Source organism: Lathyrus oleraceus, chromosome 4, assembly GCF_024323335.1.
Source record: "Lathyrus oleraceus cultivar Zhongwan6 chromosome 4, CAAS_Psat_ZW6_1.0, whole genome shotgun sequence".
Lineage (NCBI taxonomy): Eukaryota > Viridiplantae > Streptophyta > Magnoliopsida > Fabales > Fabaceae > Lathyrus > Lathyrus oleraceus.
In genome coordinates, this window is record NC_066582.1 from 47,478,008 (window position 1) to 47,504,294 (window position 26,287).

At 34.7% G+C, this 26,287-nt stretch overlaps 1 protein-coding gene across 1 annotated transcript; it reads left to right on the forward strand.

The window, feature by feature from the left end:
- Positions 1-19,850: 19,850 nt before the first annotated feature.
- LOC127073159 (glycine-rich cell wall structural protein-like) lies at positions 19,851-21,237 on the forward strand. Its single transcript, XM_051014279.1, has one exon. The coding sequence runs from the start codon at positions 20,189-20,191 to the stop codon at positions 21,035-21,037; it is 849 nt and encodes a 282-aa protein (XP_050870236.1). The 5' UTR covers positions 19,851-20,188; the 3' UTR covers positions 21,038-21,237.
- The last annotated feature ends 5,050 nt before the right edge of the window (positions 21,238-26,287 follow it).

Sequence of the window (26,287 nt, forward strand, 5' to 3'; positions counted from 1 at the left end):
CACCTCATCAAAGCTTTTGTTTCTATGGTTCACATCCAATTTAATAGAACAATCAAATGTATTAGATCTAATAATGGTAATGAGTTTATCCTTAGGTATTTTATAAGGAAATAGGTATTTTACGTCACACTTCATATGTTGTACTCCTCAACAAAATGACATAGTTGAGATGAAGCACCAACATATCCTTGGAATCACTAGATCCCTCATGTTTCAAGCTCAATTACCTAAACTTTTCTGGTCATATGCAGTTAGCCATGCTATTCACCTCATTAATAGAATTCCCACACATTTATTTCATAACAAGTCATCTTTCCAAATTTTACATAATTGTTTACCATACCTTAACCTTCTTAGAGTTTCTGGCTCTCTTTGTTTTGCCTCAACTCTATATGCCAATAGAAAGAAACTTGACTCTAGATCAAGGAAGTGTTCGTATTTGGGTTTGCAAATTGGTGTAAAGGGGCACATCTTGTTTGATCTGCAATCTAAAGAGATTTTCCTCTCTAGAGATGTCATTTTCTTAAAAACAATTTTTCCTTACAAGTCATCCACTTCATCACACCAATATACCTCACATAATCATTCCTCTCATCATAATTGTTTACTTGATTTTTCTTAAATTCATGATTCCCAATCGCATACCACACCATCCACTAATCACCCTAACATTTCAGATGCACCACCTACGGGTAATCATGATATTTCTCCAATTTCAGCAATTGCTCAGTCTCCTACTACACATATATTCTCTAGTAACACCAGTCCTCCATATACTATATCTCCACCATTTAATCATAACCATCACCCTATAAGACCCACAAGGGTTTCTATACCTCCCCCATTTTTACAGAACCACCATTGCAACTTGATTGTGAATAAAATTAAACCCACTACTTCAGATGACACTCCAAAATCTTCTGAAAGCAAGTGTCATTTATCCTCTTTGATTTCTTATTCTAATCTTCACGTGGCACACACTCGATATATTCTCAATATGACATCCATTACTGAGCCTGCAACCTATGAAGAAGCCATTTGTGACGAGAATTGGGGCAATGTCATTCAATCTGAATTGACTGTATTAATGAAGACGAACACATGGAAATTAGTTCATCTGCCTACGCACAAGAAGGATATTGGATGTAGATGGGTTTTCAAACTCAAACTATATGTTGATGAATATATGGAAAGATATAAGGCACAATTGGTAGCAAAGGGGTTCACTCAAACTGAAGGCCTAAAATACGTAGACACCTTCAATCTAGTTGTCAAAATGGCAACCATAAGAGTTTTTATGGCCATTGCAACTGCTCAGAAATGGCCAGTGTTTCAGTTTGATGTTAATATAACATTCCTACATGGTGACCTTAATGAATAAGTATATACACAAGCCCCTACATGTCTTGATTTGCCTCACCCTGACATTGTGTGAAAACTTCAAAGATCACTTTATGGCTTGAATCAGACAAGTCGACAATGGAAGACCAAATTGAGTGAAACTCTCTTACAGTAAGGCTATGTTCAATCAAAGTCTGACTAATCCTTATATACTAAGTCTAATGGTGCATAATCCATAGTCATCCTTGTGTATGTAGATGATTTAGTCTTAGAGAGGAATGATGTTGATGAGATCACTAACATTATGACCCTCTTAAATGACAATTTTAGAATCAAGGATCTTGGAGTTCTAAAATACTTCCTAGGTTTTTAGGTGAGCAGATCAAAGGAAGGCATTACACTATGCCAAAAGAAGTATACACTAGACTTATTGCAAGACACATGTTTGAGTGGAGCAAAACCTTGCAATACTTCAATGCAACCTCACTTGCAGTTGCGCAAGGGGTCTAGAAATATCCTTTATGATCCTACTACATATAGAAGATTTATTGGGAGACTCTTGTACCGAACACATTCTAGGCCAAAGATTTCTTATGTTGTAAGCAAGCTCATCCCATTCTTGAGTGCACTAACTAATGAACACATGGTGGCACGTTTGTGTGTTCTGAAATACCTCAAAGTTAATCCTGGTAATGGTTTATTCTTTAACTCATCATCAACACTAACACTTAAAGGTTTTTCTGAATCTGATTGGGGAGCATGCTCTGAGACTTGAAGATCTACAACAAGCTTGTGTTTTTTTTTCTTGGAAGCACTTTGACTAGTTGGAAAAGTAAGAAGCAATTAGTTGTATCTAGGTCTTCATCTGAGGCTAAATATAGAGCCTTAGCACAAGCCACATGTTAAGGACAATGGATCCTATACTTGTTGTAGGATTTTCAAATTAAATACTCCTTTCCAACTGTGACAAGAAGCTAGCTCGTCACATAGCAGCCAATCCAGTTTTTCACGAGAGAACTAAGCATGTAGAAATCAATTCTCATGTCGTTAGAGACAAAATGTAGGAAGAAATCCTTCATTTACTTCCTATTGCATCAAATGATCAAGTGGCATACATTCTGACCAGTCCATGCACATAGAACCTTTCAAAAACCTTCAAAGCAAGCTAGGAATGATTAACATTTATTCCAACTTAAGGGGGGATATTAAGCATGATGATTAGTTGATGCTTAGTGAGATTACTTATGTAACAAGTAATGACTAATTTTCAATTATTAGTTGTGAGTTAGTTACAAGTTAGTTAGAAAGAATAACTAATATTGTTACTATAAGTAGTCATATCTTGTACCTTATAAATTAGATTTGTGTAATTCAATTCTCCATTAAATCAATGTAAGCTCTCTCCTTCATTTCAATGGCATTTTTAGCTTAGCTTTCACAACTTTTATTATATTTTGGCTAATGTAACTTATGTCCTAAAGTCACGAATTAAAAATTTAGATCCAAAAACTGTTTTTGTAAATTGTGTATTGACTTTTTCAAAAAGGTAAACTTTGTTTTTTTCAATACAAACATCTCTCATTTTAGTAACTTTTTTTCTTAAGTTAAGCTATAAATAAATAAGTTTTAATAATTTTATTTCAACTAAAGCCTTCAAAAATAGTTTTTATATTTTCAATTTATCCATTAAAATTATATTAAAAGAGTTTGATTTATTGCATATAATGTTCAAAAAAAGCTTCATTTTGGTTGACTTGTGTGTTGATTTATTTCTTATAAAATTAAAAAAAAAACATTGTGTGTAAAGATATATATATATATATATATATATATATATATATATATATATATATATATATATATATATATATATATATATATATATATATATATATATATATAAAAGAGAAAATTTAAGCACCTTAATTTTTTATTCCCTCTGAACCTATTTATAAGAGAAAATTTAAATTTTAGATTTATTGAATAATCAATGTATCTAGTCTATATAATAAATTAGATACATTGCTTATTCAATGAGTTTAAAAAGTAAACTTTCTCTTATAATTAACAACATAATGAGTATTTATTTAATAAAACACTTTTCACCAATTATCAATTGTGGTGATATATTAAGGATTACAAGCTTGGATTCCAAGCACCAGCACCAGTAATTTTCCATTTTTCGTTACAAAAAATGGTGTCTCCCCTTAATTTGTTTATTTATATTAAAATTAAAAGATTTTTCACCATAGTCATTTATACCAACCTTCGTGAAATGTGGCATTCATTTTTCAATTTCAGTCAAATTTTTACAAACTCAAAGAGAGTTTAGTTTTCGCAATAACATGGTTTAGTTTTCATAGATACATTTTTTAGAATCTTAGATACACTTTGTGTGCAATATCTTCGTTCATTTTTTCAATATACCTTGAAAAAATTGGCATTAAGTATCAATGTTAAGATTCAAATATATCGTTTACTTGATAAAATAAATTTTAACATTAATTTTTAAATCAATTTTTTCAATATACTATATGAACTTTTGAATAATGGAACATGCAGGTTTAAAGCAAAATGAGTTAGGTTTACTTGATAAAGTTGAATGATCCACTTGTTCAGTTTTATAGACAAATCTCAAAATAATTTCAGCATGGTTGTTAAAGGAAACCGTGGTAATATGTATTATATATCACTTCTGTTATTTTTGTCAAACATGTTGAAAAGTGTTTCTAAATAATTAAAACATAACACATTTTATTTTATTTCATAACACAAGTGTCCGGGCGAAAGAAAAGAATAAAGTGTTAGCACAGACCAACGAAACACCATCATTTTAGGTTCAAATCAAGGGATGGAAAGACGAAGCTTCAAGAAGCTTACACCGAATTCATTTATATTCCTCTTCCTCTTCTCCATAGTTACGATATATTTTCTATTTTATTACCATTCATGTTGGTTTAGGTTTTTTCTATTTGTTGAGATAATTATAGTTTTTTATTGTTATTTAATGTTATATGTTGTTGTAGTTGAGTGAGATTGAGATTTTTTTATGTTGTTGAGAATGTTATATATTGTTGTTGTAGTTGTTTCACTTATTGTGTTCTTATATTGAGATTGTTATGGTGTTGTAGACATTGTTGTTGTAGCATTGTTGTATTATGGTGTAGATTATTGTTGTAGTTGTTAAAATTGATTTAGTAATTTGTTGTATTGAGAATGTTGTTATGTTGTTGTATTGTTGTATTGCTAAATAATTTAACAAACTTTTGATATAAATTTCAGAATGTATTATGGATCGTAGTTGAATGAAAGCTAATCGATTAGGTTTGGTGTATGAGATATGAGTTCTTGAATTCCTCGAATCCGCTGAACAAAATCTTCTTGACAATTATGAAAAAATTTATTGTCCTTGTGTTATATGCGGGAATATTAAAAAATTCAAAGAAAGAAATATTGCATCACCTATCTTGTGTGGAATTTGTTAAAGTTATAAAATCTGGACGTGGCATAGTTAAGTAGATAAAAAACGGTGAAGTTACAAAAACATGAAGTTGATGTAGATATGGATGACCGACTAGAAGATATGATTCATGATATTGGAGAATCTTCTTTCAGTAAAACTCATATTTATGATTGTTTTAGTGACAAGGATGCACCGTTATATAAGGGGTGTATAAATTTTACACGATTGTTTGTAGTGTTAAAATTGTTTAATTTGAAGGGAAAAAGTGGGTGACAGATAAAACTTTCACATAATTGTTTGAGTTATTAAAACAAATGCTACCAAAAGATAACAGATTATCGGACCGTAGTTATGAGGCCAAGAAGATATCGTGTCCAATGGGTTTGAAGTATATCAAAATACATGGTGATACCAAGAAGATATTGTGTCAAATGTAGTTATGAGGAAAGAGTATGAAAAATTAAATCATTGACCGAGTTATGATGAGTTGTGCTACAAGGTGAAGGATAACAATTGTGACGACGATGAGGATGATACCAATACACGTCCTCCTACTAAAGTGTTATGGTACCTGCCAATAATTGTAAGATTCAAGAGATGATTTTCTAATGTGAACACAAAAAATATTAGATACCATGCAGATGAAAGAAAATGTGATGGCAAAATTTTCCATTTAGTTGAGTCTTTGCAATGGAAGACAATTGATTCGTTGTTTCGAGATTTTGGCCAATAGCCAAGAAACCATCGGATTGGACTTGACACCGATGGAAAGAACCCCTTTGCTAATTTTAGTACTAACCATGCTTCGTGGTCTGCTATTCTCGTGATTTACAACTTATCTCCTTGCTTCCTCTTCGGATAAGTTTAACGTTCCCCTTCAAACTTAAGCTTATCTCCACCAACTTAACAATTTATGAATGCATGGCATGGAAAAAATGCAACTAACACACTTGTCATTATTCATGTCGTGATCCATAATCGATCACACAACTACAATCATGCACAACATAGTCCACCCTTCTGGATTATCACAATCACAAGTGAACAAACAATTCAAATGATTCACCATGTCATAACAATTGCAACAACACAAACGTTATCACATTGAACTGCATAATTTCCTATACATCATCAACAAGATACTTTCACATCGAAACCAAACATCAAACCTAATATTATCATCAAAACACAATAATCAAACAACCTGCAATCATATTAAAAATTTAGCACATCAATTTATCAATAGCAGAAACTCAATGTTTCGCTAAACGGTTCATAACATCATCAATAAAACCACAACAGTACACACATAATCATAGTTTAATCATCCAAACTCTCTCTACTACTGTATAGTTTAGTGTGTTATCTTTCCAACACTTCGAACGGCATGAAAGTAATGACCAAAATCGTCGGGATATGTCAATAATTCATTAACCGAACATATGAAAAAAAAAATCACCCACACAGTAGGCATAGTAATGATACTCAAACAATTCACATATCGCTATCATATTATAGCTCTGAGCATTAACTTTCTAACACTTCAAACAACACTCGATTTGGACTTACAAATAATAAGTTATGACCGAAACCGTATTGGAACCCAAATCTGCCTTGCTGCGACGACTTCAATGACGCCCGCCACCACTATGACATGGCGTCCACCATGTTACCATAGCGACTTCCATGAACCTAAAAACCAGAAAAAATATGTTTTTCACTGTTGGAGCCCTTTCGGAGCTCCGATTTCGTAAAAAGTTCCGATCTCAGAATTTGAAATCCAACACTCATCGAATGATTAAAACATCAAATTTACGATTTATCACATATTAGTATCGATTAAATCATATATTTCATAACATTATCAATCCCATATAAACCTTCAAAACTCTCAACAATGGTAAACATATTTTAACTCGTCAAAATAGAATTTATGCACATATGATAACAACGAAATTTTGCACCAAATTCATCATACAACAACGATTATAACAACAACTTCAGAATCAAGCATTAGAATACCCAATTTTATTGGAGGTTAATGACTCCTCCTTCTACCCCTCCTTCTTTAACACCCATTAAATAAGTAATCTCCCTCTTACCTTGGTTCTCCTAGCAACAAAAGGAAATCTAAATTTCTTGGTGTTCTTCCCTCTCCCCTAGCTCTAAGTTTTCAATTCTACTTTTACCTCTTTTTCTCTAACTCCCCAAAACACGTATTTTAACCTTTATCCCCTCACAATTCTCTTTTTTTATCCAAAAACCTAATTCCCTCGTTAGGTTATCCCCATATTAACCTTAATATTTTTCTATAATGCCTACTTTATCTTCACTTACTCAACATAAGCCCAATATTGCCCTTAAAATCTCTACACACTCCCTTTTTCTTATTATTTTATTAAATAATCAATTAAATCATAGTTATTTTAACTATCTAAAAAAACTCTAAATTATTCTATATTATCCTATGGTTACAACCCCTCAATTATTCTTCCATCTTCATGACACATACCCCACCAACACCCAACCATAAAATAATCATAAAAATACATAATTCTAACAAAATACATGATTAAATCAAAATGACTTGCATAAAATAATTACTAAAATTTGGGTGTTACAACTCTCCCCCACTTAAAGAATTTTTTCCCTCTAAAATTACCTCAAGTCAATAGATTTGGATGTGAATCCCTCATCTAACTCTCAAGCTTCCAACTTATGGTCCCACCAGCTGGTCCTCCTCCCATTACCTTCACCAAGGAAATCTCTTTACCACGCAGTTGCTTCACTTCCTGACCCTCTATCTGTATGGGTGATGCCTCAACAGTCAGGTTATCTCTCACCTGTACATCATACACTTGGATCACATGAGACGGATCCGAAATGTATCTCCTCAACTAACACTACGCCAAACAAGACCTTAGACAGCGCTTTTTTTAGCCTTAGACAGCGCTTTAAAGCGCTGTCTAAACCTCCGCTGCTAAAGGTTTAGACAGCGCTTTTTGAAATCTTAAAAGCGCTGTCTAAGCCCCCCCCTTAGACAGCGCTTTGGCCTAAAGCGCTTTCTAAGACCCTCCTATTTTAATTTTTTTAGGTATACCTTAGACAGCGCTTTTGCCTAAAGCGCTTTCTAAGCCCCCCCTTAGACAGCGCTTTTTCCAAAAGCGCTGTCTAATGTATACGAAAATTTTTGTAGCTTTTGTTTTAAACCACATTTTTTCCAGGTTTATAAACCAGAATTTCTACCTGTTTTCAACCAGATTTTGACAGACAGAATCACATTTTATACATGCCATTTTGGCCTTTTTTCTACCAATTTTTGGCTAACAAATATATATATACCAATTCAAACCAATTTTGCCTTAAATGTATCAAAATATATACAAATTTATGTACACATTTACAAGTCATTACCTATACTACAAATTTATGTACACATTTACAAGTCATTACATATATTACAAGTATACTACAAAATTACACAAATTTATGAAAAAACTTTGAGCTCTATCATGAATTGACACCACTCCTCTTTGATTTCGTCCACTTGATCCTTTGTATAAAATGCACACTTGAATTCCTCAAAGTACTACATATGAAGCAAAAAATATTTTGAATTAATTCCAACTATTTAATTATATGAGATATGTGTAAATATAAAATTAACTCATAAGTTAGTAATACATACATCGGTGGGAATCACTAATCGGCCCAAAGCAAGAGTATCCCGCATAAACCTCAACACGAAATACCCGCAATCTATTTGATTACGTTGTTGAGGACACTACATGAAAAAAAAATATGGATTATAAATCCTAAGTTTTATCAAGTGTCATCACTAATATAATAAAAAATGTGGTAATTAAAAATATACCGCCACTTTAATCCATGTAATGCGGTTGGCGCCCCTCCTTGAGGTTTGGATATCTCGTTGGGCCCGAAAAGCTTGTAGGATGCTAATAAAATAAAAATGAAGCAATTAGAACAATTAACATAAACTAAGAAAAATTTTGAACATTCTCACTTACGTGTCAATTAGGCGCTTCATATCCGGGTATGTTGTCCAATCATTTCCTAACGAGTCAAGATAATACACAATTTCTCGGATAGGATTGATTGCGAGCAACAACCAATGTCCACTGTAATGATTAGGCAAATGTTAGATGGTAACTTGGAAAATAATTATAATATATGAATTTAGAATGAAATGCTAACCCGGTATTAAACGGTATAAAAAACAACTTCTCCGCATTTTTATTGTCATTGAGGATCCGAAGAACGTACTCCGTCACGGAATCCGGGTTATTTAAGATTGCACCTAAGTTGATGCTCGCTGGTGCTAAGAATCCGAATGACTCGTCCAAATCATTGGGGCGCATCATTTTGTCATACAAAAACCTAATATAAAAACATCATTAACACCTCTTTTGAAACATAAAGTAAACCGGATTAACATAAAGTAAACCGAATTAATAAAACAAAGTAGACCGGATTTACCTAATATATGTATTGACAACGTTGACGCCGATTTCTTCATGACCAAAAACTTGCATGAAGTCTTCATTACCAATCATTTGGTCGTGAGCAAAGCCGAAAATCCCTTCCTCCATATGTATAGTCCGAACACCTCCGGTCGGTATATCGGTCATCTCTATAAATGTCCTGAGGCACGACCTATACTTGGTGGTAGGTTTTTTCCTAGCTACGGTCTTCTTAGCACCAGAACTTTTTACCCGTGCGGAGGCGTTCTTAACCTCCTTTATTTGTTGTGCGGAGGCATTGCTAACCTCATTTTCTTGAACCTACATGTCATATAAATAGTTAGATCAAATTAAGAATGTAACAACTTCCATGAATATATGTCATATAATTGTATATTACCTCTTTTCTTGATTTGGATTTTGTGGGAGTCTATTTAACATAATCAAGGAAAATATGTAAGTAAAATTTTAAGCATAAATTTTAAACTTTGAATATACACATTAAAGTTAACATAAGTTTTAAGCATACCTCATATCCTACGCATATGAGGTTTGTCGGCCATGCAACAAACGAACCTACTGCTTCGTGCACCGTTGTTGCATCCGAATCATCGCTAGGATATGGTAATAATGCATTCGGGTCAACTGCAATATCAACTGATACCTTCAAACATCCAGCAGGGAGCTCTCTAGTGTGGAGTAATACTCCGCTAACGTTATGCACTTTTCCCTTGCCAACCATCCGATAGTGTGGTGACGACAAATACAGCTGACAATGGGAAATGCCCTAAAACCAATAATAACAAGAAATCGTTAATGTGTATATATGTCAAATACATAATTTAAGCAAACAGTTCAATTTAAGACAATTATATGTAATTACCTCTGGAATGTTCGGCTGAAAGGTACAGTTGATACTGTTTTTGTCCGAAGCATCTCTGTATACCGTTGAGGCGCTAGTCTCTCTTTCTCTCCTCAATGCATCAAGCTCAGCTTGCATGGCTTCCAATCTTGCATGAAGCTCCCGATTACTAGGAGCCTTTCCTTTTCTAACACTGAGGGAGGTCGGAGTGACTCCAAATCCCTTACCCCTCACCCGACCAGAATACTCAGGGACATCTAATGCCCGACTAAGTATGCTCTTAGTATCATCGGGAGATAGAGACTGAGATAGCTCCTCCTGAAAAATCAGATGAATATCGTATACTTGTCAAATATGTGTATAAAAATGTTATTCAATTAATGAAAAAATATTATACTTACACATTTCTGGTATACGTTTAAAACTTCTTCTTGTGGAACTCCAGATTTGCCCACACGGGCTTCCTTCCACAAAACATGTGCAGGAAGAGATGTTTCTGAACTTTCCTCCTTCTGCAGCTACACATTAAGTCATACAATTTGATCAGATAAAACTAATATATGATGAACAAATTTGTTTTCGCAATTTATAAATACTTACCATGGATTGTTCTAAGCGTCCATATCCGACACGTCCTTTTCGGTACGGATATGCGGGACTTGATGCTCTTTCCCGATTTGTAGCACTTATTCTTTGAAAAGTCGGGTCTTGTCTTTTGGATTTGAAAGCTTCCCATTCTTCAGCCGATATCAAACTTTCATATTTTCTAGGAAGCTCCGCATCCACAAAATTACCATCCGCATCCTTAAGGAACTTGGATGATAAAAATGTCCGAAACCCTCTAAGAAGCTTTCCGGCCAATTTCATGCAAAACCCTCTTCTTTCTTCTTCGATGTTAAAACATCGCTAAGAAAAACATACAGATTGATAGTTAGTATCGGTAATTGAAAAAAACATAATTGATACGGTATAATTAAGGCCCAAATGATTGTACCTTTATCTCACTCCAAATTTTTTCTTTGGACTCTTTCAACTCTTTATTTCTCCAATCATCACACGTAATGGGAATTTCATTCCTTACTAGTGCACCGATGAAACTAGTTAAGGTATGCCCATTAGGTTCTATAAGTTGTCCCTGGTTGTTCCAAGAGACATCTAGTATGATGCCTCGAGATCTTCCTTGGACCACCCTTCGCATTACTGTGATGCCTCTTCGGATTTCTTCTTCCGCGGATACTTTACTAACTTCCTCATGTTGGTCATCAGCCATGTCTAACCTGTAATAAACCAAGGAAACCATCAAATATCAAATATAACTTATAATCAAAACAATTGAAAACAAAAAAATAAAGAAATCATGCATTATCAGATATAACTTATAATCAAAGCAATTGAGTACAAAAATATAATGAAATCATGCATTACCACATATAACTTATAATCAAAACAAATGAAAACAAAAAATAAAGAAACCATGGATAATTTACCTAAGTCACTAACATCTCTTTCTTTTCTTTGTTGGAATATTAATCACTTGTTTCTTAGCAATGCGTACGGATGAATTGATCCAAATTCCCTCATTATGATCGTTTCTTATATATGACTCATCCGGTATAAGATCCTCAACTTCATCATTTCTATTCAACTCATTCCGTCTAATGCATGACTCATTCTCAACATCAATATCACATTGATCGACACCGCTATCATCAGTCACTTTGTTAGAGAAAAGCACTATAGACCATTTTGTACTCTTTGGGTCATTCACATAGAACACTTGTTTAGCTTGAGATGCTAGAATAAAAGGTTCATCTTTGTACCCCACCCTAGTAAGATCAACTTGCAAAAATCCAGACTTATCCATTCGTATGCCACTACTATTCACCCACTTGCAACCAAAGATGGGAATCTGAAACTTCTCGTAATCAAACACCCAAATGTGCTCAATAACTCCAAAATATGACAAATTTGCATATTTGGGGTTTAAGTCCTTCATACTTGATATATGCATTGCTTCAGCTAGCACGGTGACACCACTATTTTGCATAGTACTCTTATCATCTTGTTCTTTGGTATAAAATGTGTATCCATTAATTGAATATGCGCTATGAGAAAACACATGCAAACTTGGACCATATGCCAAACATCTCAACCTTTCTGTTACCGAAGAAGGATCTGAAGAGCGCTTCAAATAAATATGATCCTTCAACCATTGTATGAAACTTTGATTGTGCTCTATAACTATCCAATTTTCATTTCTGTTCGGATTTAACCTTCGGAGTACATCCTTGTGCATTTCAACATATGGCTCAACCTCATTATTATTGTGCAGAACATACAAATGAACTTGATCCCGTTCATCCCTTGATATTGTCACAATTTTATTCCCAATTAATTTTTTACCTTCCATTTTGTCGAAAATCTGAGCTCTGGGGAGTCCAATCGATTGAACGTTAGACAAATATTCAGTACAAAACTCAACAGCTTCTTCAACAATGTATCGTTCAACAATACAACCCTCTGGTCGACTTCGGGATTTCACGTACCCTTTTAATATTTTCATATACCGTTCAGCAGGGTACATCCATCTCATATAAGCTGGTCCACACAACTGTGTCTCTTTCACAAGATGAACAACTAAATGAACCATTATGTCAAAAAAAGACGGAGGAAAATACATTTCAAGCTCACACAAGGTAATTACAATCTCTTTTTGTAGTGTTGGTAAGATCTCGGGATCGATCACCTTACTACAAATTGACCTAAAGAAAAAACACAATTTAGTTATGGCACTTCTTACTTTTTCTGGCAAAATAGAACGTATACCTATCGGTAGAAAATGTTCCATTATAACATGGCAATCATGTGTCTTCAAATTCTTCAACTTGAGGTCTTTCATAGAAACAAGTCTTCTGATATCAGATGAGTATCCTTCTGGAACCTTAACTTCACTCAGAGACTTACACAAAAATTTTTTCTCCTTTCTAGATAAAGTAAAAGCAGCAGGTGGTAGATATGTTCGTCTTCCTTTCTTCACGGGTGCTAATTCAGTTCTCATTCCCATTTTTAACATGTCCTCCCTTGCTTTAAGGCCATCCTTAGACTTGCCTTTTATATTGAGTAATGTACCGATAACACTTTCAAATACGTTTTTTTCAATATGCATAACATCGAGAAAATGTCTCACGTACAAAGACTTCCAATATGGCAATTCAAAAAATATCGACCTTTTCTTCCACCCACCTTTCACAATCTTATGTGCAAAAGGCTTGCCAAACTCAGTACGCACATCTTTCACCTTTTCAAAAACTTGTTCACCTGACAATGCGGGTGGAGCTCTACGATGTTCGGTGTCTCCATTGAATGCTTTTCTCCACCCACGGTAGTGATGTTTAGAATGTAAGAATCTACGATGACCGAGAAACACATTCTTCTGGCAAAGTTCCAATCGAATCGTATCGGTTCCGTCTTCACAAACAGGACACGCACGTTGACCTTTAATGCTATACCCAGATAGATTCCCGTATGCTGGAAAATCATTAATTGTGCCAAACAACATCGCCCTCAAATTGAAACTTTCTTTCCTATATCCATCATAAACCTCCACACCGTTCTCCCACAAAATCTTTAAATCTTCGATCAGAGGTGTCAAGTATACGTCAATGTCATTCCCTGGTTGTTTAGGCCCAGAGATTAACATAGATAACATCATGTACTTACGCTTCATACATAGCCACGGAGGTAGGTTATAAATCATAAGAATCACAGGCCATGTGGTATGTGAGATACTTTGAAGACCATGTGGGTTCATTCCATCAGTAGATAATGCCAATCGAAGGTTTCTTGCTTCTGATCCAAACTCAGGATAATCATTATCAATCTTCGACCACTGTGGTGAATCAGCCGGATGCCGATACATTCCATCAATAATTCTTTCATCTGCATGCCAAGTAAGATGTCTTGCATCGGTTTCACTACGAAACATGCGCCTAAATCTCGGAATTATCGGAAAATACCATAAGACTTTTGCGGGAGATAATCTTTTCTTATATCGAGACAAACCGCATTTAGGGCACTCAGTTAACATTGCATATTCGTTACGAAACAAAATGCAATCGTTAGGACAAGCATGTATCTTATCATAGCTCATGCCAATAGAGCACAACATTTTTTTTGCCTCATAGGTTCGATTAGGAAGAACATTATCATCCGGTAGCATTTCTCTCATAAGGGCCAACAACTCTGTGAAACTTTTATCCGACCATCCATTACCCGCCTTTAAGTTGTACAACTTTAATACCGCAGAAAGTCTTGAGAATTTAGTGCAACCTTTGTACAACGGTTTCTCAGCATCGCTTACCATCCTCTCAAACATTTCAGGACAATCATGAAGATCTTCTTCCAGTGCTTCTACAATCTCTTCAACTCGATCACAATCGTATGTTTCCGTGTCTTTGTCGTATGAAGCATAGGTCGTACTACTTTTTCCACTCGATTCAACATTCTCGTTAATTTTCTCACCATGAAATATCCAACACTGATAACTTTGATCAATTCCATGCCTCAGCAAATGCGATTTCAATCCATGTGCGTCAACCTTACCAATATAACAACAACGCAAGCAAGGACAATGCATTCGTCTGGGGTTTTCAGCGTGTTGAACAGCATACTTAACGAATTCCAAAACCCCACTCTCGTACTCTTTGGTCATTCGATCGGCACAGATCCATGTTTTATCCATGGTTTTCCTACTTATTAAAGTAAACAATTAAACCATGTCGTATAAAATTATTAACAAAGTGGTTGTAAATAGGTTGAAGATTATTATTCCTCCAACTATCTCTCCTTTTCAATCACGCTTTGTATTAGGGAGAAATATTCATGATAATATTATGATGGCATAAAAAATGGATCATAACATACATAAGATAAAAGGGAAGATAAGATATTTTGTGATTAAAGTTTATCATAATATACATAAGATAAAAGTGAAATATTTGTTATTTTTATTGTTAGTGAAATATTTGTGCAAATTCATAATTTAATCAAGCGAATTCTTAAATTTTTCTTCTTTTATTAATTGATTATATTGTAGTCTCTATTTCTAATATATTTCTAAGTTAATTGAAAAACCATGTTGAAACAAAGATCGAAGGTGGACTGGCTCAAACTGGGAGATAGTAATAATAAGTACTTCTATGCTTCTCTCAAAAGTAAGCAAAATCAAAGTAATATTAGTTCCATGACTATGGAGTATGCTAATATCTTAACTAAGCATGAAGAGTTTGAAAGTGAAATTATGAGGTTCTATAGCAATTTAGTTGGCTCCACTGCAACCAACCTCCAAGGCATTTGTTAATTTTTACCAGGGGATATCCAACATCTATTAAGTTGGTCATGCAGAAATTCAACGAGTTTTCTCAAGTTACTGGTTTGGAGGTTAACCCTAACAAGTGCAGTCAATAAACTAAATATTTCAATAACATTTTTATTGGTCAAGATTTCAACAGGGCAATAGCAAAACCATTAACAATGACAGTTGTGGTGGATAGTAAAAATTTGATCAAGATTGCAACAGGGCAATGGACAAACCACAAGCATTGAGTGTAGATTCAAACAGGACAGCCATATGCTAACACCAAACAAGCACATTTGAACTCATTGCATTACAATCAAACAAGCACATTTTTAGAGCAGAACGTACCGTGAGAGGCGAGTGCGGCGGTCGAATGTTTCGTTGACGGCGGATAAAAGGGTTTTCGGAAGTTGAAGGAAAATAGGGTTTTCGTGTTTTGGAGTGGAAGGCGTGATGTTGTGTGCTGTCGTCTTTTAGAGTGGAAGGTTGCTGGAGATTGAGGGGAATACGAGTGCGGCGGAAGCGCTGTGAGGTGAGTGAAAGGTTGCTGGTGAGTGAAGAGGCAAAACAAAAGAACAGAGAACGAAAGCGCTAAAGTCTGAAATTTTATTTTTATTAGACCTTAGACAGCGCTTTTGGGGAAAGCGCTTTCTAAGGGGGGCCTTAGACAGCGCTTTCCAAAAGCGCTTTCTAAACCCCCCCTTAGACAGCGCTTTTGGTTTTATTTTTTTTTTAAAATTTAAAGACTTTAGACAGCGCTTTTTCAAAAGCGCTGTCTAAGGTCTATATTTAAAAGCGCTTTCATTATTTTCTTGGAACATTTTCAGCGCTTCATTTTAATTTTAACCTTAGACAGCGCTTTCTTTTAAAAGCGCTGTCTAAGATGCGCTGTTAATAGTCCTTTTTGGCGTAGTGTAAGACACACGAAACATATTATGAAGATTAGCAAGCGACGGTGACAAGGCAATCCAATAGGCCACCTCACATATCCTCTATAGAATCTGGTAAGGACCAACAAAATACAGTGTTAGTTTTCGAGACTTCAAAGATCGACCAACTCCGGTTACATACCAACACACAGGAGTCTTACACCTTTTACCATACAATGCCTCAAACGGTACCATTCCATACTCGAATGGAAATTGTGGTTGTATGTAAACTCAATCAACGGTAAATGCTATCCCAAACACCTCTTTATTCAAGTACACAATCCCTCAACAAGTCCTCTAGTGACTGAATAGCCCTCTCAGTATGACCATCTGCCTGCGGATAACAAGTGGAACTCAACTTCCGCTTAGTTCCAAACACAACTTGCAAACTCTCCCAGAATCTTGATGTAAATCTCGGATCTCTATTCAACATAATACTTGAAGGTATATCATGCCGCCTCACAAAGTTCATTGAAATGTTATCCCATTTCAACTCTAGAATATTCAGCGGTTACATCAGACCTAACAACTTCTGTTGTTCAATCTTCGACTTCTGGCAAGTCAAACACAAATACACAAACTCAACAACATCTTCCTTTCTTCCTGGCCACCAAAACATCCTCTTAAAATCTTGATACATCTCTATAACACTAGGATGAATAATCAATCCACTTTTGTGACCCTCCTCAAGAATACTCTTCTTAAGCTCGTGTACATTAGGAACACAAACTCTACCTCTGGATCTCATTACACCATTTTCATGAATTCTGAAGTTGTCACCCGTATTCTAATTGATTAATATGAGACTATCTATATAACTCAAATCAGATCTCTGATCCTCTCTGATCTCTTAAAGGATACCACTTATGAGCTTCAAAATACCCAACGTCACACTATTAAGAGTTTCTTCACGCACCAAACTCATATCTCTGGATTGCTTAATCAATTCTAACTCTTAAACCATAAGCATCAACATGTGTAAGGACTTTCTACTCATCGCAACAGATACAACATTAGATTTACCTAGATGATAACTCAAATCCAAAATCACAATCCTTCAGAAGTTAAAGTCCTTAACAGGAACTTCATATAGTTGGTTTAAAATGAAATGATTTCTAAATTTAATGTAGAAACTTGGACTGCTTACAACATTAGTAAGACAATTAAATGGATGTCATGCATGCCTAAATTTAATGTAGAAACTTGGACTGCTTACAACATTAGTAAGGTTTCCTTTTATACAAAATCAAAAGATGATTGTAAGACATTAAAAAATAATGGTGTTATGGTTGAGGCCGAATCCATATATTTCTCTAGTTCGAAATATACAAACCTTATAATGGCATCTAGAGCGTATCTTGAGGTCATTGAAGAGATTTGGGAGATTGATTATATTTTATTCAAAGTGTCTTTATTTAATAGCATTGGTGTACAAATTGATGAGTTGTGATTCATACGGATTGACCTTGACAAGACAATTTATATGACCAAACCATTCATCATGGCATCCCAAGTAAAACACGTGTTTTATGTCACAAGCCCTTCAAACAAAAGATTGTAAATTTTTCTCCAAGAAAAACACATTTATCATAGTGATGAAAATCATGATTTAAATTTTGATATTAGTGTGACTCATTGTTATGCAACACACATGCCCACTTCATATGAAGAAGTTGATACATGTGATGTGCATGTTATTCGTTATGATCATGAAGAAGGCATATTCTTTATTCATAGTTTATTTTATGTTATAATTTCTAAGTGTTATGTAGTGACAAGGATTGTTATTTGAAATTATAGGTGTTTAGAGACGAGAGACCAAAATATGTCCCCGGTCACGTTGTAGATCTTATTTGAAGAATGTGTTGCACAATAGTTTTGTAAGTAGATTGGTTTCTTATTTTATGTAATGATGTGTAAATTGTATGTTGTTTTAGTATCATTTTGATTTTTGATGCAATACATTTTTTTATTCTTAAAAATTGCCAATTTGTTTTTTATTCACAAATGTATTGTGTTCCTGTTTCTGGCGTGTTTCTGATTCAATAAAATACAGGTTAAAACATGGGAATTCTGTAAAATCAAAAAATATATATTAAAAAAAAATATTTCACCGCAGTTGGTTCTTGTAACTCTAGTGATATGTAGTGTGTCATCCGGTTTAATAACTCAAAAAAATGGCATTGTTAGGTGTCGAGCCAATAACCTTTTGTTGTTCCTTTAGGATTGACTGTATTTTACAAAACAACATCATGGGGAAGTGTTCAAGTTTGTCAAGCTGCTCCAAGATGATTTTCTGATGCAGAAGGGACACATGCTGCACGCGATGTCACAACATGGGTGTACGACATCTGGGTTTATTTCTTTTATTGCAGATTGATGCGTTTGGACTAATCTTTTGTTGAAGATTCAATTAGATTTCATTTCTTTTATTTAGAAATATGATTATATGATTTGTTGGATAGCTGTGAAGATCAAATCAAATTTAAATGTGATTTAAATTTGAATTAAACAAAATCATATCTTTCTGTTGAAAATACTTATGGAACAAATAATATTCAACTGATTGTGAAAAGATTCTGAACAAAATTACATGCAGATTCACAAGAAAAGTCCATCTCTTCAAAGATGATAGAAAGGATTTGGGGGAAAGTTTTTTTGTGATGAACATATGCCCATTCAAACCATCTCAATCATAGACTCAATGTTGTAAGAGCGCTTCATTCACTAACGTATAGGTAGAACTTCATTCTAGTATGGGAATGCACAACATTCCTCTTCATCATGATCGTTAATCTGCATTCAACGATGGTCTGCACAATAAGTTGAACAAACCGGGAACAATTCTAATTGTCTCCTTAGTATAACGGTGACCCAGTCACGGGTCACACCATGAATTCTTTTTACACACTTGCAAAATTACACCTCATTCAAACACTCTCTCGGACGTTGAATAGCTAAAGTTTTGCAATTATCCCTGCATTTTACTAGAATACCATAACCACAGTACATAATACTTCACTACAGTGGCTATCTTATCGTTTCATCTATTTCTCTTCCAATATGGAATGTATATATTTTTTTGGTTCGACTATAAGTTGTGAGCTTATTAATTTTGACACCGATATGATGGCTGATATTCTACCCGATCACATTGCATGCATGCTTTTGGGCTAACAATTATACACATGGTGGGGACAAGCTTGCCAGTTATACATGACAATAGCTATATGAAGACGCGAGTTTTCTTCATTCATTCATTAATGCAATATCTTATTTGATAGGTACTGTACAGAGTTTACTTAGAAACTGAAAATAAAAAAAAATAAAACAAAAAGTTAATTAATGCTTCTATATACATCCTTGATATAGTCAACATACATTATGATGGCCTTGTTTTATTTTGTTTTGGAAACTATTTTATTAAAGTGAAAATAAAAAGTTTATCGGATGTTTTGTTAATTATAAATCTCATGGAGATACGCTAGAATATATTGTTTAGGAAAGAGACTAAGGTTGTTGATGGTTGGGGACATGGCAATTATGAATATACCAGCCAATACATTGTTTTCCAAAAAGTTTGAAATTTAGGCCATGTTAGTTAGTCAAAAGAACAACAGTATATCAGAGATGTCCCTAAGTCTTTGTGTATTAATGGTATGTGCTCCTATAAATAGAACTCCAGTTGCCTAGCTTTCTCATTACAAGAGCAAAGCAAGATTTTACGGCTCTACTACATTTTTCTTTCTTATTAAGATGGGAAATTTACACAAGTATGTTGGGTTACTTGCTTTTATATTTGTGTTGGTGATAGGAACATTTGAATGCCGAACACTGAAAAAAGAAGAATTTGTTGATAACTTTGGTGGAGGTGGCTTAGGTGGTGGTGCAGGTGGAGGTTTTGGAGGTGGTAGTGGTGGAGGTGTTGGAGGAGGACTTGGACATGGTGGAGGTGTTGGAGCTGGTGGTGGGTTTGGAGGTGGTAGTGGTGGAGGTTTAGGAGGAGGAATTGGAGGTGGTCATGGTGGTGGTGCAGGTGGGGGCTTCGGAGGTGGTAGTGGTGGGGGTGTAGGAGGAGGAATCGGTGGTGGACATGGTGGTGGATTAGGTGGAGGTGGCGGTACGGGTGGAGGCTTTGGAGGTGGTAGTGGTGGTGGTGCAGGAGGAGGAATTGGTGGTGGACATGGAAGTGGATTAGGTGGAGGAGGTGGTGCAGGTGGAGGTTTTGGAGGTGGTAGTGGTGGTGGTTTAGGAGGAGGAGATGGTGGTGGTAGCGGTATAGGTGGTGGGGGAGGTGCTGGAGGAGGTATTGGAGGTGGTTCTGGAGGAGGTGTTGGTGGTGGCTTTGGAGGTGGACATGGTGGTGGTGCAGGGGGAGGAATTGGCGGAGGTGGTGGCACTGGTGGAGGTGCTGGTAGAGGCTTTGGAGGTGGATCTGGAGGAGGTGCTGGTGGAGGCTTTGGAGGTGGATCTGGAGGAGGTGCAGGTGACGGCTTTGGAGGTGGATCTGGAGGAGGTGCAGGTGGCGGCTTTGGAGGCGGTCAGGGTGGGGGTGCAGGCGGTGGTTTTGGAGGTGGTGCAGGTGGAGGGGCTGGTGGTGATTGAGTGTAAATCTAACATATTCATGATACGATGTTATTATGAAATGTAATGTGTTATTTATGAAAGTAATGAAATAAATTATACTTTTTATTAAATATGGCATGGTCTTATACGTAGAATTGATTCAAATTTGAAAATGTTTCTTATTAACTATAAGAATTGTATTTGAGTAATAAAAAGAAAGGCAAATCAAATTTTTTTAATCTTTTTAATTGATTTTGAATTTTATTTTGATTACGTAATCTGTATCTAAGAGATTGCGGTAATGAGTAAATTTCGAGTAACTAAAGTGACATACATATAAAATTGTTTTGAATCTCTCTTTTTAAAAGACCTTAGAACCTATAAATAAACAATCAAAACGCATGAGAGTTTGACCATTAATATTCATAATCATTTAGGAAGCTTTCATAAACTATATAATTGATAAAGAGGCCTTAATCAATTGATTAGAGTAAGACAAAAAACTTCTTAATTGATTCGTAGCACTCCTAATCGGTTAACACAAATAGACATTGTAGTATTTCTTTTTCAGAGTTAGGATTGTCATATTTTTTAAGCTTCTAATCGATTAACCTTATGACTTAATCGATTAGATCATTTAAAGGTCCATGGATCATTTTTCTTTTTGATCCAGATTTTTCTCTTATAAATAGAGGATTTCTCCTCATTTTTAAACACACCACAAAACTTATTTCTACATACTTTCTTACTTTCTACTCTTTCCTTTTTCATTTACTATTTTTTTTCAAGATATTAGCTTAGTGCTTTGATAGGGAAAAATATCAATAAGGCTTTTTGTTTGTTCTAGTACTATGGAAATTGTTTGTAATTGAAATTGAGGAAAATACACAAGAAGGAGGGGTGGGTTGAATTGTGTATGTGAATTCTTTTTCACTTCTGAAAAACTAACTTCAAAGTCTGAATAAGTTCAGAATCTGGTCTCAAAGTTGCTAGCAGCGGAATGAATAATATTCAGAAACAAGAAATAAAGCAACACACAGAGTTATTCAGGTTCCTCCCACAAAATGAGAGTAATCAAGTCCCCTTGTCCAACAAGAGATTTCACTATAATCAAAGAAATTGCATTTTGCTTAAGAAAACAAGCAAGAGACTTCAACTGCTCAATCACACTAGAAATAGACTTCTGCCCAAGTACACAAGCAAGAGGCTTGTGCTCAAGCACACAAAAAAAGGCTTCAACTACTCAAGCACACAGGCAAGAGACTTCCACTGTTCAAGAAAACTTGCAAGAGACTTCCTATAAATAGTTTAGTAGAATAGATAACAATTGTACTTGATGTTAAATCAGAAGTATAAAAGTGATACAACACACACAAATTTTCTTAAACACTTAAGATTTCTAGGATATACAAATTTAAGAAATCTCAAGAACTTGTGCAGTAAACAGTTATAAAAACTTTAGCTCAAAGTTGTACTCAGTGTTGTTCTTATTAGATGGTTAGTTGACTTCTTTCAAATCTTCAACTCCCTTTATAGGTGTAGAAAAAGAGACGTTGAAAGGTAACTTGCACAAGTGATCTTTGTTGAGAAGAAGTTCCAAGAGAGACGTTAGAAGTTAATCCTATTAAGATCTTCATCGTTTCTGTAATAAATTTATCTACTATGTCTTTCTCATACAAGGTATCCACCAAGATGTTGCGGAAGACTTAAGAGAGCATGTCAAATCTCATTAATCCTTGCACTAAGAAACTCTAATGGACTTTTTTAATAATCTGAATTTGACAAGATCAGTCTGCTTTAGAGACAGAATACGGATCAAAAGCAGAGTACCTTTAGCTCATGTCTTCAGAATCTGAGTTATTACCAGAAGTTGAGATACCATGTTCTGAGTCATCAGATTCTGATCCTGCAGAATATGAGTCCTTTAGTTTCTCTTCATATGCTTTTACCAGGATCAATCCTAAGTTGATTTTTAAGCTTATGATCATGCACACTTGAACATATGTTACTATATCCAATTTTTCTTTAAGTGCTTTGTTATCATCAAAACCCAAGGCATGTGAGAAATTTTGTTCTAACAGTAATTTACTCAAAAGGGTTTGTCTCTTGTGTAATATCTTCGGAATAAGAAATTGTTTGGTTCTTGATTTACTCCAGTTTAATGCTTTGTTTGATATTGAGATTAGCCAAGTGAAATATATGTTTGGTTTATGAGTTAAGTTCGTCAAAAGCTCTCGTTTGATTATTGAGTTTACCCGTCAAAAACTCTGTTAGCTTCCTGAGCTAAACCTAATGCAAAAGCTTTGTTTGGTTATGAGATTATCCCAGTGTAAAATATCTCATTTTATTTGGGGATCAACCAGTGTGATATCTCATGTTTGGTTGCAAGAAGGTTCAAAGGCACAACCTATCAAAAACTCACTTCTTATATAGTGGAAACTCTTAAGAAGAAATTATTAGGGACATGAGTAGGTCATGTGGTTAGGCCGAACCTGTATAATTCGTTATTGTATTTTTGTTTTCCCTAATATCTTTACAATTTAGTTATTTATTTCTTACTATGGTATTTCCATCTATTCTCTCTGACTTTCTTTATTATGTTTCCTATTATCTGGTTGATTTATAAAATTTCTTTGAACGCTCTTATAAATCAAGATTTTTATAAGTGGTCATCTTTTTTTCATCCCACACAATTCGTCCCCCATCTTATGTTTGAATTCACTGATCCAACAAACTTCTCTTGTGTGATCTATTTGTAATAAATTTTAAGGTTGCAAGCTAAACCTAAAAAAACTTGAATAAAGACTATTGAATTGAGCCTATCTAAAAGTCCTGGTTATTTGTTAAAGGTTTTTGGGATGATCCTGTGCAAAAGATCAAGTTATTGTTGAAGGTTTTTTGGGTTGATCTTGTGTAGAATCTTGAGATGATTATGTAAATCTCAAGAGGAAACTCACTATAGAAAAAAATTTGATTTATGACACATAACATGCGACGGTTCAATAGAAACCGCCTTCTTCCACTTATTACGATAGTTGTAGCAGTGGTTTTAGACAACTACCCTTAGGGAATGACGACTTTGAACTACCCTCCTCCAACGCCACATATACCACCTCCAAATAAAAGGGGCTGCGAAGGTTTTTGAATCGCCCTCCCCAACGCCCTACAAAATTCAACCAAATAAAAAGGGTTGTGAATGTTTTGGAACCGTCCCCTTCCGACGACGCGCAAAATAAGATTCTCAAAATAAACTAGGGATGCGACAATCAGTGGCGGAGCCAGATAAAAAAATTTGGGATGGCCGCTAACGTAAAATAAAGATTATAAATAAAATGTAAATAGTATTTTAAATAAAACATTAAAGTTAAAATAAATACAAAGTTAATTACTAAAAATTTAAATTACATGACTTAAAACTACCTTAAAGTAATGCTTTACACGTTCTGAGTGACTTGAAATCGTCAATAATTGACTCTGAACTAATGCTTGCACTAATCTCCTTTTCAATATATACTGTCATGCTATCTCCAAGAAACCCATCATCCATCTTGTTTCTCAACTTAGTCTTAATAATTTTCATTGCTGAAAAAGACCTCTCAGTTGTGGCCGTAGAAACGGGAAGAGTCATGATAAGACGAAGTAGTCTATCAATCAAGAAGTAAGTTTCAGCCTGTCCAGATGCAACCAAACATGAACATAGTTCTTGAATAGTTGATAAATTATTCAAGTTTGATGCTTGACGAGCAACAAATAGAAAATGTTGGAGTTGAAATTGCAAATTATTCTTCTCTTGATCACTAAAATCCATTAGATAATATTTTTCAACTAAAGAACAAATAGTATCAATGCTAAAAGCTTTATATCCATCCTTAGGAGATAAAGAACAAGAAAGAGTTAACAAATCCATTGCCTGCTCACTGAATCTGTTATTCATCTCTTGTAATTGTTTGTCAATGATAGTGAAAAAGATTTCAACTTTAAAGTAATGTTGAATTGTGACTTGATTCTCTTCAAGACGGGAGCGTCCAAATCTTGTTGTTGAATGAAAATCATTAAGATCAGGAATCTCAATACCATACTTTTCACAAAAAGATACCACTTTAGTAAACAATATATCCCAACCATTTTCTCTCAAACCTTGAATAAGATATTTTGTTGAACGAACCAAGTTCATAGCATTAACTACATCTTGATTTTTTTGTAAGGCTTGACAAAGCATATCTTTTATTCCCATGATTTCTTTCATCAAGTGCAACGAGTATCTCCAGCTCGTTTCAATGTACCAACTTGATTTGCACCTTTACTAGTTACAATCTCTAACAAATAAGCAATTTCTTCTAATTGGGCAGCTTGTAACTCATCATGACGCTTTGTAGAAGAACAAACAACATTCACAACAAAGATCATCTTCTCAAAAAATTTATGAACATATTTGACTTCTCTTGATGATGTAACTAATGCAAGTTGCAATTGATGAGCAAAATAATGAACATAGTATACATAAGGATAATCCTTCATAAAGAGGGCTTGTAAACCATTCCATTCTCCTCTCACATTGCTAGCACCATCATACCCTTGGCCACGAATATTAGAAACATCAAGGTTATGTCGAGAAAGTATATCACATATTGCTTCCTTAAGAGTTAAAGATGTGGTGTCTTTAACATGTGCCACATCAAAAAATCTCTCTTGTATTAAATCAACTTTATCAACAAATCTTAATACAAGAGTCATTTGTTCCTTTTTTGACTCATCACGAGCTTCATCAACAACGATACAAAATTTGGAATCACCAATTTCCTCACGAATACTCTTTTTCACCCTACTAGAAAGAATTTGCAAGAGCTCTTTTTGAATTTGATGTGAAGTATACTTGCAATTTTGTGGAGCATTTTCCAACACAACTTTTGAAACTTCATCATTGTAGGATGCTAAAAGTTTCAATAACTCAAGAAAGTTACCTTGATTTATTGATTTGCTACTTTCGTCGTGACCCCTAAAAGCACAAGCTTGTAGTGTTAACCAACGAACAGTGTCAATTGAAGTCTTGAGTCGTAACCGATTATTCATTCTTTGACTTGAACTTTGCACTTGAATAATATTTCTAATATGACCATATTGATTCAACAAGTCTTGACAAGCTTTCATTGCATTGTTGTGTGGTGAGCAAGGATCCTTCCCTATGTGTTTAAGAAAGGAACAATGTTTTCCATTCCTAACTTTCTTCCAATTTCTAAAACCCATAGAAATAAAGACAAGTGATCCCGGACGTCCACTTAGTTTTTTGCT